At 44.7% G+C, this 19,155-nt stretch overlaps 1 protein-coding gene and 1 pseudogene across 4 annotated transcripts in view; one reads left to right on the top strand and one right to left on the bottom strand.

Moving 5' to 3' along the window:
• Positions 1 to 6: 6 nt before the first annotated feature.
• Igf2bp1 (insulin like growth factor 2 mRNA binding protein 1) overlaps positions 7 to 19,155 on the top strand; it is a 38,499-nt gene continuing 19,350 nt past the window's right edge. For all 4 annotated transcript variants that reach the window (XM_026387035.2, XM_077800898.1, XM_026387034.2 and 1 more), the window contains exons 1-2: positions 7 to 181; positions 1,343 to 1,403. In XM_026387035.2, the coding sequence (XP_026242820.1) occupies positions 7 to 181; positions 1,343 to 1,403 (236 nt within the window). The remainder of the gene's footprint in view (positions 182 to 1,342; positions 1,404 to 19,155) is intronic.
• On the bottom strand, positions 6,740 to 6,854 carry LOC113181569 (U4 spliceosomal RNA; annotated as a pseudogene).

Below are 19,155 nucleotides of genomic sequence, written 5' to 3'. Positions count from 1 at the left end.
GCAACCATGAACAAGCTTTACATCGGTAACCTCAACGAGAGCGTGACCCCCGCGGACTTGGAGAAAGTATTTGCGGAGCACAAGATCTCCTACAGCGGCCAGTTCTTGGTCAAATCCGGCTACGCTTTCGTGGACTGCCCCGACGAGCACTGGGCGATGAAGGCCATCGAAACTTTCTCGGGTAAGAGCGTAGCCACCTCCCCGGAAAAAACACATCGAAATCAGGAACAACGGGGACCCTCACCTCCTCTTTCCTTGCCTGCTAACTCTACTCTTCCCTGGGCCTGTGGGGCTCGACTTAAGTACCCGCACTCTACCGACCTCCGACGCCCCCATCCCTTCACCCAACCACACCCCGGAGCAGAATCCTTAGGGATCTCCTTGCCCCTCTTCCAGCCGGAGATGCGAAGATGGGGAGGGGGTTCCCTTTACTCCCCACCGACGGGGCGGGAGCCCCTGTTCGCGGTAGTGGGGTGGTGGCTTTAGGGGCTCAAACGACCCAGTCTGGGCGTTATTTCCACGGCCAGCCCCTCCCTATCCGTCGCTGGATGGCCCCCCAACTTGAACACCCCCAGCTCCCATTCCTCAATCCTGGGCCTTTCCAGTCGTGAGGGGGGTCCCCACACCGTCTCGGGTTTCCCCCTCTTTGGGTGGGAACTGCAGCCCTCGGGCAGGGCATGGGAGGAAGGGGCTCCCGTCTCCCGCGCAGGGCTTGGGGCTTGAGCCATTTTGATTTGAAAGTGGGGCGTGAGCGGGGTGGCGCGGCGGCGGCGGCGGCGCCGGGTCGCCATGCTGCTTCCCGAGACGCCGAGGCTGGGCCAAGAGGCGCGCGCTGTGGCCGCCAGGGACCCTCCCCGCGGGGCCCCGCTGGTCTCCTTCAGGTTCTCTGCTTGCGGACCAGCCCCGACAGGTGACGACCCACCGCCTGAAGCCCTTCTCCCATGCCTCAAAAGAAAATTAAAGTTTCATTCTGCTCCCCCCCCCATTACGGGAAACGGGGAGCCCTTTTCTCTGGCACCTACTCCCCACATCTGGGAGCCATGGAGGCAGCACTCTTCACACAAATGCCCTCGCACATTTCCGGAATCAGGCTCTCCGAACGACCCTCTCAAGTAGCTTTTGTGATTAAGCAAAACAGATTAAAAATTAAGAAAACATAACAACGAATTTATAGATTCCACCATTCCAAGTCCAATCTTTTCCCATTGGATTGCGGAAGCCACTGCCTAGATTGCTATGTAGATCCCAAATCCCAGTAACTCTTGAAATACCTAAGTGTGTGTCCTCCACCCGCACCCCCACTTCACGCTAATGTTCAGGTCTCTCTTTTTTTAATCTTTAGGCAAAGTCGAATTGCAAGGAAAACGCCTGGAGATTGAACACTCCGTTCCCAAAAAACAAAGGTAGGGAAGAATTCTAATGGGGGGCCGAGAGACAGTTCAGGGGTTCATAAATGTCTCCAGTGGAAAACCATTACTAGCCTTCCCACCCCCAACTCCGGATGTTGGGGGCTGGGAGGGAAGATAGGCCAAGATCTTGTAATGGGTGGTTTACAGCTTGTTTTTAAAAAAAAGTTGGGACTGGGGGTGAGCTAAAGATGTTACTTGTAGAAATAAAGGCGGAAAAATCAATAGGGGGGAAAAACCTTGTGGAGTTTGTTCAAAGTGTGGGGCCATGTTTGTTGGGAAGCTTGAAATCTGTGAAGAGTTTAGATTCATGGCGAAGGCGATTTCTACAACTTCCTAGCAGGCCTCATTTTCTGTTTTTTCTCACCTTCCCACACCATAATTCTTAAGTGGATTGGGGGGTACGTCTTTTCTACTCCTTAGGGGATGTGGAATGAGCCTCTCCTACTCTCCCCCCAAGAATCCTCTTATGCTTGTGCTTTATTTATATTTCTGTAAGCGGCAAAAACATTTTTTTTCCCCCATAGACCCCCTCCCACAGTCCCTCAGATCTTAGATCGCCTTTCTCCCCAACTGGATTTTTCACAGAATATGCTTTGGCTGTACTATCCTTTTCGAGCCCCCCCACCCCCACTCCTTCAGCCCATTGTTACAAGGGGACCATCTGGGGTGAGAGCTTTGTGTTCAGGCTGTGAGCTGGGGCTCTTTGGAGGGTCTAGAACTCCGTGGATGAATGGTTGTGTGTGTTGTGGTGTGTTCCAGTACCCACTATCCCCTCTCGCCAGCAAAATGGGGTATCTCTTAAAGTGCTTTATAAAAATTCATGGTGAATTTCAGACATTTCCAATTCTGAAATTGTATGTTGCACTCTGGCTGGGAGTGTAGGGCAGTCTTTCTACTTTTCTCACATCAGACTTTAAACATATTGACAGTACAGAGTTTTCTCTTGTGTGGTTGGTTGGAAGCAACCCCCAGTAAATCTTTATTCCCCCCAACCTCCATTTCAAAACTGGAAGTTTGCATAGTCTCTGGACTTTTCTGGATAAGAGAAGACAAGAGGGTGGCTGGTTTGGTTTTTTTTTTTTTTTTTTGGGGGGGGGGTAGTTCAAGGATCTGGAAAGTTTAATGGGAGAATCTGTGCATTGGTTTAGCTTAAGATATTTTACTTACAACTATTATATCTATAGATGATCAATATGGCTTGTTACTGTGTTTGTACAGCTTGTGATTTATCCTCAAATGCTTGAAATACTGTTATTGGGAGGGCAATTACAGCTAGGAGTAAAGAGGCAATATTGAAGTCTCAATATTTTGAAACTTTCTGAATATGAGAATAAGATGCAAACACATAGACACTAGCAGATTTATTGATTATGGATATTTGAATTGAAAGCTGAATATTGCTGAGAAATATCTCTAATGACTGGGATTTGAAATATATGGACCTTTTTTGTTTTTTTTTTTTGCTAGAGGATGCTTTACATTTTAAGAGAATGAAGTGAAAAGCTTGAAATAGCAAAATGTGATGAAATGGAACCCAAAACATTTATATTTTAATTTTCATGGTGCCCTATATTTATGGATCTTTTTTCTCAAGCCATCTGCTTGCTTTTATTTCTAGGCTCCTTCTTGTTCCCTCCAAAATGCATTGCTAAGGGCTCTTTGAGTTGGAATGGGGAGGGGGTTTGTGAGAAGACTGGGTAAAAATCTGCCTTTCCATACCCATATTCAATTAGATCTTTTGTGTGTTCTCCCCCTTTCTGAAATAATTTTTGAGTCCAAACATTGAGACAATTGTCTTTTTGGGGGGTTGGGGGGGGAAGGTGGTGGTGAGAGAGACTTCATTTTTTTTAGCATGAATCAATTTTTGAAGTCCCAGATTTTAAAAAAGTTTGTTTTCATGAAGTCAGTGTGCTTTGTCATTTTCTGTTCTTTGAGGAAGCATGTTGTGGTATGTGTCTTTAGTCTGAAACTATTCCTTCATTTGGGTTGGTTACTGACTTTCAATCTCAGTACAGAAGAGAAACTAATTATGACATTCTAAGCAAAATGAACAACTGCACATATATACTATGGATACATATGTATACATATGTGTACATACACTTGTTTTTATTATCTAAGATAAAGTGTTTTCTCAGATAACACTCAGTACTAAATGAATTATGATTTAAATTTCTGAGGCTCATAAAACCCCAACAACTTAAATGTACCTCTATGTACAGGTTTTAAAGAAGAGGAAGTCAAACAAAAGATGTGCTAAAGAAGTTATAACTGAGCAGTTTTGATTTTTGTGTTGATAATTTTGTATTTACGTTGAATCTTTTTCATGTAATTTAAACACTATCTTAAACTGAAAAGAGCAATTAATTTGAATTTTATAAAAAATGACATTAAGTTTCTCTGCCCTCTTCTCAAACCCTTGTTTTGCCTGTATTGGGATTTGGTTAACAATTTTGGCTTTTTGTTGAATTTTGATATATATTTGCTGTCAAATGTTGGTACAAAAATAGAAAAACCCAAGACACTTAAAAAATAGTTTTGGAGAGTTTGTGTATGTGTTTTCTTTTGAGAGACATGAAAGAAGTTGAGGTGAAGGGCTACAATCTAAATGAGACTTGTTTACTTCAGGAAATTATTTTTTGAGGGAATTCAACTTTTGTTCTTGCCACAATTTATATGCCTTTTCCTATAGGACTGTGACCTAAGGATGGCATATTTACTGTCAACTGGTGTCATAAAAATGAAAGGTGTTACTGTTGAAAAAAAAAGATGCACAGTGTTTTTCAAGGTGAAATATATTGAAATTAAATAGTCCTAATTTGGTTTCTTTAATCAGGTAATGTTTCTTTCCTAATTTTTAACTATTAAAATGAATATTAGTCTCATACCCATTCATAAAAGCATGGTAACCCTCAATGTGTTGTAACTTGTTTCCTATTTTACAGCTGAATTTTCTGATGTTACAGGTTTAAAAATCTGAAGGGTTGTCATGTAAATTGAAAAAAAAATTCAATTTATTTAATGAATTTTAGAGGCTCTGAAGAAATACTTGGATCGCTGAATGGTCTCAAACTAAAATTTTTACCTTTAGGAATAGTTTCACATTTAATAAAATTAAAACAACAATAACAACATGACAACTTGTAGTTAGGAGCTAAAATGAAAGGAGTTTGCAAGATACAAGAGCAGGATTAAATTTTTATTCCATGCACTTTTACTTTAATGATTGTAATGTGAGTTAGCCTTCAAATCAAAAAGAAAGTTAACAACTTATAGGGGAAAAATACACGTGGCTAATATTCAACAAGTTTAAAACTGAAACAATTTGATTCTTTTAGTAAAAAGGTTTCCGATTGGGTTCTGGTTTTCTTTCTTTAAATAAATGAGAAATGAGTCTTAAAATTTTTCTGCACTACTGGAGTAAAGGTGGAAATTGGGTTCTCCCTCATTTTTAATTTCCTCCTAGAAATTAACTCAGTTTATGAATGTGTAGTTTTTCTTTTGCTAGAAAAATCCTTAGTGTGTTAGTTGCTCAGTATTTCAAGATGAGACATTCCTAAGAACAGTGGTATTTGATTGTCTCTTGGAAGTTTCCATAACCCTTGATTTTCTGACCCAAATTAGAAAGATGATATTTTACTCTGATGGTTTCTCAGATGGAGGACTGTAGTAATGAAGGGAAAGAATTGCAATTCCCATTATTAACTTATTCAGAGTTAACTACTCCAAATGTGTAGGTATGACATAGCTCTTGGTGGAAAAAGTAAAACATCCTTTCTTATAATCATGTTTCAGAGATTAAATATAACATTAGCAATGGGAAGAATCTTGATTCAAAGTTTCTGAGCTTTCTAATCTTCTAAAATTACTTTAATATATATCATTTTAATCTGTTCTATGTGTGTGGGTTCTTTTAAGACTTAAAAGGTTATTCTATATTTTAATGGGTAAGAGCTAGTTGATAAAGATAGTATTGAGGTAGACTAGTGAGTATAGGCTTTAAATTTTTTTTAATCTTAGATTTCGTTTTATCGAGTGCAAAGGGGGAGACAAAGCAAATGATATTTTTAGAAATTTTAGAGATTTTTGAGTTGAAGGAATTATTGATCATCTCTGTGTTAGTGGTGGTGTCTTAGAATAAAAAAATGAACCAAAGGAAAAGTTTGAGGAACTCATTTTTCCAACTGTTAGAATTTAAAATTAAATTAAAATTCAGTCTTTTTTACTCCCCATCCTTTTAAAAAATTTTTAAAATGTGGCTAATGTCTTCAAAATTCAAAATTAAATTTTGTGATGGGGTGTTGTAGGGGTGGGAGCTGAAGAAAGAAATAGACAGATCTACTGCCCGGCAGACACTGAGGATGGGGTGCATTACCCCCTCGCCTCCAGAGGAGCTGCTGGAGGCTCCCAGACACCAGGTTCAGGAGACCCTGGTTGATTGATTTAGCGCAGGGAAAGGCTTTTTGCTTTTGGGTTTGACTGCTTTCCCTTCCCCTTTAAAATAAAAAACAGAGGGAAAGGATAGTGGCAGCGGCACTGGAGGGCTTCCTGGAGATCTCCCTCCGCCCGCGCTCCGTGCCCTAACCCTTCTCCGCCCGTCCCAGCAACTGCCCCAGCCCCGCAGCAATCGCGGTCGGCTTGGCTGAGGGGCCTCCCGCCTTGCCTTCCTCCCGGGCAGAGGACATCCGCAGCGTGCATCTTTGAGGACTTGCTTCCCACGGCCCGCCAGGCTCCAGTGTGCCTTAGCCTTTGGCACCCTCCGAGCCCAAACCTTGCCGTGACTTCCCCAAGTCCTGCTGCAGGGGTATAGACCCCTTCGGAGACTTTTCTTTCATTCTAAGGCAAGAGGCCAGGAGTTCATTGTGAAGTGAAAAAGAGGCAGAGGACAGAGGAATTGAGTGGGTAAAGGAGCACAAAAGTGGAAGAAAATGGAGATGAAGGTAGTTGCTGTTGTGTCTGGGTACCAGAGAGGTCTCTAGACATGGGGAATCAAACTTTTAAGAGTTAACAGTTGTCAATTCAAATAATTTAATTTAAAAAAAATTATTTCTGGTACTGGGGATTGAACCCAAGAGTGCTTTACTGCTGAACTATATTCCCAGCCCTTTCTTACTTTTTCAAGACAGGGTTTCCATAAGTTGCTGAGGCTGGCTTTGAACTTGTGATTCCCTTGCCTCAGCCTCCCAAGTCTGCAGGCAGATAATCTGTCCTGAACACTGACTGAAGCAATAATACACAGAGTAATAGTAATGAAAGTTTTCGTGTAACAGTTCAAAGTGTGGTTAACATGTCAGGGTAGAGCAAGGTTTGTTTTTTTTTTTTTTGGGGGCCAGTACTGACTGTATTTCAAGCTGTCATGGCTGGGTATTGGGAAGAGTTTTCGATTAGTAATAATCATACCTGGGATAAACCTCATCAGCTACGATACTGCCACTGCACAAAGCTTAGAGTGAGTTTTAACCGTAAGCACTGCTTATATAAAATGAGGGTGGATTTTGAACAAATCAGGGGGAAAAGTTATCCTGGACCTCATCATCTAGAAATTGGAGAAAACATGATTGCAATGCCTGTCCTCCAGTTGGACACCGGTGAGGCTTTGAGGATTTTACTCGGTGTCTCAGCCCCATTCTCAAACTCATGTTGGACTTAATGTTATTAGAAAAAAAACTTGCTCCTACCCACTTCCACTTTTCCTCCCCAAAGAAAGGAATTTCAAAAAAACATACACCCAAGAAAATGCACACCTGATTGGTTATTGATAAAGCTTGATTTGGTTAGAAATGATCTTAGAAGTGAACATGGTTGCAAGTATGGACTGCCATCAGGAAGATGTTCAGTAACAGTTCTTTCTAGTAAAAAAAAATGATTTTTGAGGCTTTGATCAAGGGGGAATATTTACTTGTTAATAGGTTAGAAAGGGTGATTCTGGTTTTGAAGTGTTGTATAGCCAGCTTTGTAAGACTTGTTTTCTACCTTTACAGACCTACAGTAGATTTGCAGTAAATAGAACAGCCTAGAACGAGCTATTACTCTAAACACAAACTGCTAATAATAAAATGTTGGTAATGGGGCTGAGGTAGGGGCTCAGCAGCAGAGTGCTTGCCTCACACCTGTGAGGTGCTGGGATCCTCAGCACTACAAAAAATAAACAAGGTAAAGATATTATGTCCATCTACAACTAAAAAAAATTCTATAAAAATGTTGGTTATGGTTAAACCATGATGAAAAGTAGGAGGTTATTTTTCTTTCTTTCTTTCTTTTTTTTTTTTTTTTTTTTTTGGTACCGGAGATTGAACTTAGGGGTTCAGTCTCCACTTAGGGAACCAGGACCACTTAGGGAACTTAGATTGGACCCCCAGCCCTATTTTATATATTTTTTTAGAGACAGGGTCTCACTGAGTTGCTTAGCACCTTGCTGTTGCTGAGGCTGGCTTTGAACTCAGGATCCTCCTGCCTCAGCATCCTTAGCTGCTGGGATTACATGCATGCGCCACCATGCCCAGCTCGTTACAGCCCCCCCCCCCCTTTTTAAAAAATATTTCTGATTTGGGGGCTGGGGATGTGGCTCAAGCGGTAGCGCGCTCGCCTGGCATGCGTACGGCCCCGGGTTCGATCCTCAGCACCACATACAAATAAAGATGTTGGGCTGGGGATGTGGCTCAAGCGGTAGCGCGCTCGCCTGGCATGCGTGCGGCCTGGGTTCGATCCTCAGCACCACATACAGACAAAGATGCTGTGTCTGCCAAATACTGAAAAATAAATATTAAAGTTCTCTCTCTCTCTCCCTCTTTCTCACTCTCTCTCACTCTTACTTTAAAAAAAAAATGTCCCTGGGTTCAATTCCCAATGCCAATAAATAAATAAAACCATATTTCCCAATTTAAAAAAAAAAAAGATGTTGTGTCCGCTGAAAATTAAAATAAATATAAAAAAGAAATTCTGATTTTGAGACAGGATCTCACTAAATTGCTGAGCTGACCTTGAATTTGAAATCCTCCTGCCCCAGCTTCACAAGTTGCTGGGATTACAGGAGTGTGCCCTGGACTATATGATTTTAATATAGTAAAAAAACCTCATTGCTCTACCCTGAGATCTAACTGTGCAGACAAACACCATGAAAAGTGCAGTCCTGTTGCAGAGGTCTAGCTCCCAGCAGCAGTGTGCTAGCCATTAGTAAACTGCTTTTGAATGAAATACAGAGCAAACAGCAGGATGATTAAACGAATTTTTGGCTGGACTGTCCAGATATCAAGACTCCTTGGGACAAATCTTGTTAGACAAGGGGCATTTTGGTAACTGGAAGGCATATAAGGGACGGTCTGATAAGAGATGGCTGGGAATTTTGCTCAGTTTGGACTAGGGTTGTGGGAGAAGAAAATAACAGCAGAGGCACAAGAAGTGGGTGAATAGTTCAGTGTTCTTTTCTTCTACCATGTTGATTCTATGCATTGTAGTTAAACTTCCAAATTGTCTTACGAGGGTTAAGGGGAATATTCAATTTTTTTCATTGCAAATTAAGTTACAAACTATCAAGATATTTTGGCCACTTAATTATTTTTAAAAAAATTTTTTAAAATATAAAGAACCTGTGAGCTTTAATTTGCTTATTTCCTGCATGAATGACGCCACCTCTACATGAGTGGGCCAGTGTGTGTTAATCAGCACGGGCAGGGTTCAGAAACAGATATCAATGGCCAACACCACACCCATGAGGGCTAGAGGAGAGAGGGAGACCTCCAGGGCACACCTGGCTCAACCAGTGGGAGCTCCAAGGTCACTGCCTCCAGCCCAGAGCAAGCTCCCCTCAGTAGGCTGGCTTTTCACCGGGCTTATTTTGGCTACTTTCAGTGGAAAATGAATGAGTGAAATTGGATTGGATAGTAATTCTTGTTTTTTTTTTGGAGGGAATATTAGGGATTGAACCCAGGGATGTTTAACCACTGAGCCACATTTCAAACCCATTTTTTAAAATTCATTTTTGAGACAGGGTCTCCCCAAGATTTTGAGGCTGGCTTTGATGCTCCTCCTGCCTCAGCCTCCCAAGCCACTGGGATTACAGGCGTGTGCCACCATTAAATTCTTAAGGCTCAAGGAGGGCGGAAGCTCTACAATACCAGAGACTTAGGATCATCTTAGATCTCTCATCCTCCATACCTGTACAGGTTTTTTCTCCCAGGATAACTGTATATAAAGTTGTTTTTGTTGTTTATTTGGGGTTACTTAGCCCTTGTGCGTGCTCAGAAACCAGTGCTCTACCACTGAGCTCTGTTCTTAGTCCCAGGAGATAGTTTTTTAAAAGCAAGAGCTCTACTGCTATAACTGTAAAGTGACCCTAACGGTAATAAGCAGTAGCTATTATAATGATCATATTCTTTTGCTTTGGATATTGACTTCATTGCCTCCTGTTTTGTCCAGTCTTTGTCCTCAAGCTTTGCAGTTCTCTGCTCTGCCCTGTAGAGCTGAGGGTAATTCCAAGAGAATCAGAAATGGTCAAGTATATCGACATTTGAAAATGGTTCATGAGAGTGTGGCAGTGTGTGGTACATACCAGGCATTGTGTTGGGGTGTTTAAGTATATTTATGTGCATTTGGAGTGTATTTTATGTAACATGTTGAAGGGGATCTGTGTAGGGTTCCTTTGAAACTATGAACCTGTGCTGAAAGGAAAAGCAAAAGCTATCTTTGGGGAGAGAGAGGAAGCTCACTAGAGAAACCTGGATCATGAGCCTGTCAGTACTGTTGCCCATCAATCTGAGACAGGCTTGGGGAGATGGGGCAAGCATGGTAGGAATCCTAGGTTCTTCATTAGGAGAAGTGAGCTTTTTTGATTGTTGATTCTCTGAACCTGGGCCAGGTTCCTAGCTGAAATTTCACATTTTCGACCACTATCAAAGATGCATTAGAAAAGGGACACTGTGGGGGTCCAACCTGGATCTGCAAATGTGGAAAGTGTATTAAGAACTGAGTCCTTTTGGGGTTTGAGAGGATACCAGGTGGGAGATGAGTATATTGGATTCTTGGAGGCCCAGGAGGTGAGTTGCTTCCTTCCTTTGCCTTTGTAGAGGCTTTTCCTTTTCCCCTGGTCTGCTATTGCTAGTCTGGAAACAGCTCCCAAAGACGATTCAGAACCCAACTTTGTGACCACTTCCTCTTTACAGTCGGCCCTCCTCAAAACACACATCATACCCTGGACATTGTGGGAATATGCATGTGTTCATACCCATGCCCAGGACCCAGCCAGGGATTACTCGAATCTTCTGTTATTTGGGATGGAGAGGGGGAATGGCCTCCAATCCGGATGTGGTTTCTGGCCCTTTAACAGGCTTGTGACTTTAATCAGTTACTATAAAGGGTTTTACAATTAGTTTATTCAGAGTGATGTATGTTGCATTTGGGATTGCTTGGGGCTCGTCAACTTCCCATTAGTTTCTCTTGAGAGAGAAAATGAGGGGAGACAGGAACTGAAATGGGGGTTGCTGGGTAAAAAACTTTTTGAGGCTGTGTATTCAACGTTAGAATATTTATTCTACTTACTTTTCAAGGTCTCTAAGTTGGTTGGGAGGAGAAGTCCAAATGTAATAGACACCAGTTGTTTGGGCAGGATTTGGAGATGGAGCCCTAAATTAAAGGGCAAAGACGTTCTTCACAGAGCTGTGGCTGCTGGTGTCTGCAGCCAGTGTATTCTGAGCAAGGACTGGCTGTACTAGGATGGTAACTGGAGGCAGCAGGAAGGGGTGCCCTGTGCCCTGTGTTCGTGCACACTTGTTATCCTAGCATCTTGCATGTGCTAGGCAAGCACTCTACCACTCAGCTACATCCCTGGCTCTTTTCATTTCTTATTTTGAGAGAGGGTCTTGCTAGGTTGTCCCAGTTGGCCTTGAACTTGTGATCTCCAGTCTCAGCTTCCCGAGTGGTATTGCAGGTCTGGGCCACAGCACCCAGCCAGTATTCACTCTTAAGTGTCCATTTGGGAACTTTTTATTTCACATGGAAAAAAGGAAGATCTAGCTGTCAGAAGCTAACTTATCTAGAGGCTTTTCCTCTGTTTATTACCATTTTGCTGCTGCTGGCTTTTTGGAAATAGAGTGGAGGGAGTCCTGGGCTCTGGAGGCCAGGGAGAATGATCTTCACAAACCCGTATCTCGGAGAGATGATCTTTGTTTCACTTTCTACCCTTGCCTTTTTCTCTGGCCATCTTAAATGAGTAGTTTTCCTTTCAACTTCTGACTAGAAGAGGAATGCCACCTATCTAGTTCAAGCTCCTCTCCTCTTCAAAGAAAAAAAAAAAAGTCAGCATCTTTTGCCTGGTCAGGGTCTGCGGAGTGCATTTTCTACTCAACCATTGGCTATTAAATAATATTAAAAAAATTACAACCAAAATCCACGTGAGGGCTGGGGTTGTAGCTCAGTGGTAGAGCACTTGCCTGGCACATGTCAGGCACTGGGTTCAATGCTCAGCCCCACATAAAAAATAGATAAGCCATCTATAACTAATAATTTAAAAATGCATGTGAGGAAATTTATTTAGCAAGTTGGTAGTGACTTGTGAGGCGCAGTGGGGCAAACTCAGAAGTCAATTCTAAGGTAGCTGAGTAAGGAGGATCATGAGTTCAAAGCCAAGCTCAGCAAGACATGGCATAGTTATTCAACAGAAAAAAAATGATTACTAATACTATTCAATGCACTTGTCTGATACCTTGTATTTAATAAAAGAAAAAAAAAGACAAGGCATAGTAAGACCCTGTCTCTAAGTAAAATATATTTTTTAAAAGGGCTGGGGGGATGTGGCTGAGTGGTTAAATGCCCTTGGGTTCAATCCCTATACCAAACAACAAAAACAAAACCCCACAGAAAACAAACCTATAGGCATCCTCGAAGATGGTACTTTGTGATGACTTGCATATTGCTGCAAATATTGATACCTCTAATCATCCACAAGCATATGCATTTATCCACTTTTGCTTATCTGTTTGGAATCTACTATGTATGACATTCCCTTTGCTACATACTAGAAATACACGGGGAATAAGTGACCTTGGTCTGGATGTGAAAAGAACTATAATTTATCAAGTACTTTTTTTTCTTTTGAAATGGGAATCTTGCAATGTTACTCGCCCACATTGGTCTTGAACTCTTGGGCTCAGGTGATCCTTCAGCCTCAGTCTCTAGTAGCTGGGACAACAGGCTTGCATCATTGCACCTCACAAACAAATCACTATTTCAAAACCATTGCTGGTTTTGCTTTTACCCACATGGAAGCGACACTTCATCCTAGACAGTGTTTTTGGTACCAAGGCTTGAACCCAGGGCACTTAACCCCTGAGCCACATCCTCAGCCTTTTTTTTTTTTTTTGGTACTAGGGATTGCACTCAGGGGCACTCAACCACTGAGCCACATCCCCAGCCCTATTTTGTATTTTATGTAGAGACAGGGAGGGTCTCACTGAGTTGCTTAGGGCCTTACTAAATTCCTGAGGCTGGCTTTGAATTCATGATCCTCCTGCCTCAGCCTCCAGAGCTGCTGGGATTATAAATGTGTGCCACCATGCCCATGCAATGTGGGAATATTTACCTGACCCCCTCCCCTGAATTGAATATTTCAATTATTTAATTTATATTTAGTAGTATTACATCTCCTGTTTTGGATGGAGAAGGCAGGCATGGGGGTTAAGAGGGAGCCTTCCTGCCCTCCAGTGTTACCAGTTTAGATCCAGCATGGAAGCCTGGGGGATTATAATAATAGGCGTATGCCATCTCAGTACAAAGAGAAGAGGGAGGTGGTAGCTAAACTAGGTTTTGGAGCATAGGCAGAAAAGAGGATTGCATTAAGGAGAGCCTGGGATTGCATTAAGGAGAGCCTGGTGGAGAAATGGACAGGGTGGAATTTGTGGCAAAATAATTTATGAGGGTGGGGCAGTATTCAGTAACTTATCTCAGGGATAAGTTATAGGTAGGTAGGGTAATTGTCCTGTTTATTTACTTCATTCAACATCTTCTTTGCTCCTAAGCACTATGAGAAGCAAGGAAGGTCAAAAGATGGTCTTTCTATAATTAAAGGAAACTTATATTATTTACTCTAAGAATTGTTATTTCATTGAAGCCATATAAGAACCCCAAAGGCATTATTTTCATAATATAGAATAATATGAAGCCTGTTGGTACAAGAATGAGTAGGGCTAAATTCAACTCTGGCATTTCTGTCTTTAAGGCTGAGCTCTCTTAGGGGTGGGGCCAGGTGGTCCTCTCACAATGCGAGTTTTCTTTAACATTGTTGGGGGGGCCATAAGCTTTGCAAATATAAATACAAACCCACAAGAAATCACACAACTGCTTGCTCTGTGCCTCCTTCCCTTCTCAGTCGTGGGACACTGGCTTTGCATTGCATTTTCCTTTCCCTGTTGGGATTTTTAGGGCATCTCAAGTGAGATAATGGATCCAAGAATTCTCTCCCCTTGTCTGGGCCCCTAAAATTGGAAAGGGGATTCTGCTATTGGAGTGTGAGAGCCACAGAGAGGGAGCTGAAGCAAGTGGAGGAAAGACCTGAGTGGGTTGCACGGGCACATTTCAGTCTCAGCCCAGCCCTGTCTCCCCCCAGCTGTGTCAGTTGTGGTATCTATTGTCATTGTTTTTTCCCAGGTTTCTGTTTCTTCACCTGGATCCCTGCCATCTCCAGAAACCTCACGAAATAGGCTGAATGAGTATTTTGGGTTCTAAGAAAGAACTTTCACACTTCACAAGGCACCAAGGCACCAAGGCTGGAACTTTTGGCTAATTCCTGCCTCTCCTGTTTTGTTTGGTTTCAACTCAGGGGGAAATAGGAGCTTGGAGAAGAGGGCCAGGATGGAGATGGTTTCCCTCTCTTCTCCCCTGCTCCCCTGCAGGGACAAAGAGGTGACATTTGTTACAGGGATTGCAGAATCACAAGTCATAGTAGATACTGTATCATCTTTTTTTTTTTTTTTTTTTTGTACCTAGATTTAACACAAGGGCACTTAAGGACTGAGCCACATGCCCACCCTTTTTGTATATTTTTGAGACAGGATCTCCCTAAGTTTCTTAGGGCCTCACTGAGTTGCTGAGGCTGGCATTGAACTCACCAGGCTCCTGCCTCAGCCTCCAGAGCGGCTTGGAGATACACGTTGAGCAATAACTCACTTAAAATATTGTGTGGCAAGCAGGAGTAGGCTGCACAATGTAGTGACACTTGCTGGCTAGTGTCACCTCGGGCTAGTCACTTGACCTCTTTTGGACCTGCAGAATTGAAATAATAAATAAATATTCTGCCGTCCTTGGTGCTTGAGGGCCTCAGACCAGCATCTTTTTGTTGATCCAGGTTCATAGAAAGAAAGAGCCGGTAAAGAGGCACTTTGTTAACTTTGAAGTACCATGTCTAGGTGCGTTATTAAATAACATTATGAATTGATGACACTCCAAAAGGGCTGGCAGATAAGGTTATTTTATCTACTCTGCTTGGGAGCCTTCCCAGTTGGCCTTGGGGACCTGGCCTCTTCTGGGAAGGCCCCTGAGTTCAGCGCTCCTCCCTATCCCACTCCCAGGCCCCGGTTCCTGCCTTCTCAGTGGGAGGCCTCCCCAGCCGGGTCTTGCCTCCTCCCGCAGCCCAGCCGAGGTCTCTAAGGAATGCCGCCTCCCGGGCCATTTTCTCCCCTCCAGCCTCTGCGGCCCCACTTCCAGCCTCTTCCCGGCTCCCTACCCCCAACCGGTTCCCACTTAAATGCTTGCAGGCCTGTTTGCAGGCGGAAAGCCCCCTCCCCCCACAGGACCACCTCAGTCACAGCCCTGACCACAGGGAGGTCGGGTCTGGATTTACTAAAGGACCCCGGAGGGGGAGGCTGCCCCGCGCTGGCTGCCTGGCTCACCGATGGGGTCGGATTTCTGCCGGTGGGGAGAGAAAGGGAGAGAGAGACTGACACACACAAAGGGCAAAGTCCTGGTCCCCACCCCCACCCAGCAGCCCCTGGCGCAGGTCCCCTCCCCCTCTGGGCCCTGCGCTGGTAGCCTAGGGCCCGCCGGACCAGCTTGGAGCTTCTCGGACACCGAGGGTGATTTGGCAGGAGAACATTCTAGATTAACGGGGGGCGGGGCCTTTGGGGGTACATCCTTTGCCTCCTCCTGGCGCTCCGCAGCTGAAGCCCACCCAGAGGCTGGGGTGGGAGAGCGAGCGCTCAGCTTTCCCCGGTTAGGTGAGAGGGGCTGGGGGAGGGTCCGCCCCCATGGGGCACAGGCCTGGCCTCTCAGCTGCTCAGACCTTCTCAATTGCGGGCTTACAGGACTCCCCTCCTCCCCCCCAGCTGCTGCCAGCCCTCCCCCACCCTCAGCTGCTGCCGCCCTTCCCAGGCACCTCTTTCTCTTCGTGGCCCAGACTGCTGGGCTTTCCAACCCTCAGGGGGAAGGCTGGGTCGGGCCCAGGTCCTTCAGGCTGCCGGAGCCCTGGGCCTTCTCCTGGCCGAGGGCGTGGAGAACCATCTTGGAAGGCGTTGTCAAACCTGCCGCTCAGAACCCTGAACCAGGAAGAAAAGCAAAAAAAAAAAAAAAAAAAAAAAAAAAAAAAATTTCCTCCTACCCCAAGCCAGGCGGAAATCAGATGGACATCCCTGCCAGAACTGCTCCACCAGGAAGAAACAGACACCTGGCTTCCTGCAGTGTCCCACCAGCTACAGGTCTCTGTTGGCACCTGGAGGGGAGGCAACCAGAGCTCCTTGCCACTAATAGGATGAATTAAATTGTTACTATTTAATGTACACCAGGACACAACTCCCAACCTTATACAGGGAACACTTCTTCCAAACACGAAGTTCATTCTTAAGAGGGTCTTTTGGGCAGGACCAAGTCACCAGTTGCAAAAAATGAGCTGGTTTCCTTTTCCTTTCTTCTGTGATTTCCCCCTCAAAATCCTCACCATGAGCTGTGCTCTCCACACGTACTGCTCCTCCTGAGGAGAGATTCCTCCTCTCCATTTCCAAGGCTTCTCCCATGTCACCATCCACTGAGACAGCTCCATCCTTAGACAGGTCTCTGGGCCCCTTTTCGGCTTCCTGGAGAGATGCTGACATCTGCACTGGGATGAGAGCTCACCCAGCATCTCTGGTGATGTGGTCTTTCCCTTTCTCAGAGTTTAGTAAGCTTCCCTACCCCCAGGGAGAATCCCGGATACTTCCCACTGCCAATCTGAGAAGGATGGGGAGCAGCATCCTCCAGGGCACCATTTCTGCTTCCACCAGAAAGGCCTGGCTACACTGGTCACCATGTCCACATACTTAAGTTTCTCCCCCCCTCCCCCCCATGGCTTCTCCTGCACATTTATCACACCTCAGATTTTTCCTTTTCTTGGTTCCCTCTTCCCACTGTGTAACTACACACGGCCAGTCCCCTACAGGAGCAACTCTGAGGTTAAAGAGTAAGATTCTAGGCAGAGAGGAAGATGGGGGGAGGGGACACCAGTTGGCCCAGGCAGACTCAGAATTTGTCTGGAAACAGATCGGTTGTCCCAGAGCTTCTGTTTTGGCTTCCTCTGGCGCTGCCCAGATGGGCAAGGAAAAAAAAAATCTTCAGGCTTTCTTGTCAACCCATTTATTCCTGAGATGAGTGAATTAAGCTAAGTATTCATGGCTGCCGCTTGCTCTCTACCCTAGTCAACACCTTAGCACCTCTCCCTCAGCTTACTCCTTGGCTTCCTTGTCTACCTTAGACCTAGCTGGCATTGTGTGCAAGATAAGAACTTCTGGTGACTACCCTTTTCCCCTCTTAACAGATCTCTGACAGCCATCCAGCCGTATTATAGGGTAGTTAGCTCTTCTGCAAATTAAATCTTTTGCCCAAATTAGAGCCGCATGCAGTAAATGCCAGTTGGCACGCATTTAGCCATACAGAATATGGGCATTTTTCCTGCTCCTGACGTCAGGCTCTATGAGCTTCTGCTGTATCAACACTCCTCCTCTTTCCGATGGAAAGCAGTGTAGTTTGGTAAAATGAACACAGACGAGCTTGGAGAGTGAGTTCTAGTTCTACTTCCAAATTGGCAAAGCTTTTTTCCTTTTCTCAAGCTCATTTTCTCCCATGAAATAAGGATGACTTTAGATCAGGCGTGTGAGCTTCCTGCTTTCCAGCCTCAAACTATGAATCTGATTCTTTTCAACTGGAAATTCTTGGTGATAGGTGAAGGGGTGGTGTGTGGTGTGTCTGTGGTCATGTAAGAAGTTGGGCAATCTCCCTTTCTCCTTTGACTTGTTATTTATTACACACTGTTAGAAGACTCCTCCGAAAGAGAGCCAGAGGAGGTCCTGGAGATGTGCTTTTCCTATTTTCTTTTTCTCAGAGTTAGTACAGGAATCAGGGGACACGTGAGACTCTGGATATGCCACCCTTCATTTAAAAGGATCACATCATCAGTGCCACAGTTACAGTCCAGTGGTGTCCCTGCCTTCCAGTCCCTCCATACTGATGTTCTTCCTAGTAACAGAACCTACTCTGTTGGTCCCACATCACCTAGTAGGTCCCTGGTTTTCCAGCTTCTAGCCCTTACGCGCCAGCCACCCAGCGTCCCCGCCTGTCTGGCTGCCCTGCCTCTGGATCAGCCTGGCACAGAGCCCTGGGCATGGAGCCAGCTTCTCCTCCCTCCGCAGCCCCGCCCCCTTTCTCAACTAGAGCCCTGCCTGGAGCGTGCCAGGCTCACCCCCTTCAGAAGTTTTCCTGGGCAAGTTATTTTTGTTGTTTGTGTGTGCCACTTCTCCATCCTGTATATAGGGATGGGAAGGGTGGGGAGGAAGGACTGAGTCAGTGCAGTGGTGATCTTTAGAAAAAGCAGAGCTGGGTCCTTTAGGGCAACTTCCAGCTTGGAGATGCAGCCTGAAGGGCTCCAGCTTTGTGAGGACCCTTCCACGCCCACATCAACCTCACTGGGACCCTTTTGTTGGAAGAGCCTGCAGAATCACCGCTTTTGGAAGGCAGGCACCCAGTGGACAGCCCTCTCCCTGTCAGCTTTATCCCTCCCTGTTCACACTGGGGTTCCTATGGGACTGAAACTGCAGGGAAGCAGGAGCCTTGTGAGTCGCTCTGTGCTCAGCATGCAGACAGTGCCCAGCACTGTGCAGTACAGATGAGCCACGCAGAGGTGTTTTTTGTGTGTGTGTGTGTGTGTGTGTGTGTGTGTAACGTGTTGCTAGGGATTGAACCCAGGGCCTTGTGGATGTGCAGCAAGCATTCTACCAACTGATTTGTACCCTAGCCCTCACACGTGAGTTTTAATTTCCAGTAATACTGAAAATGAAACAGGTGAAAATACTTCTTTGGTACCAGGGATTGAACTCGGGAAAACTTAACCACTAAGCCACATCCCCAGACTTTTTTATTTTTTATTTTGAGACTGTGTCTTGCTGAGAGCCTAGCTAACTTACTGAGGGCTGGTTTTGAATTCTTGTTTTTTTTTTTTTTTTTTTTTGTGGTAGTGTGGATTGAACCCAGGTCCTTGTGCATATGAGTCAAGCACTCTACCAACTGAGCTATTTCCCCAGACCTGGCTTTGAACTCTTGATCCTCCTGCCTCAAACTCATGAGCCACTGGCATTACAGACATGTGGCCACCACACGTGGCTGAAATTACTCTTGAAGAAATTTTAAAGACAACATATCGAAAAATCATTTCTGCTGGCCACTGTGGCTCAAACCTGTAATCCAGGGTGATGAAGAGGGTCATAAGTTAGAGGCCCATGTCTGCAAATTAGCAGACACT

This window comes from Urocitellus parryii, chromosome 7 (genome assembly GCF_045843805.1).
Source record: "Urocitellus parryii isolate mUroPar1 chromosome 7, mUroPar1.hap1, whole genome shotgun sequence".
NCBI classification, from domain to species: Eukaryota; Metazoa; Chordata; class Mammalia; order Rodentia; family Sciuridae; genus Urocitellus; species Urocitellus parryii.
This window is presented reverse-complemented; position numbering and strand designations above follow the sequence as displayed.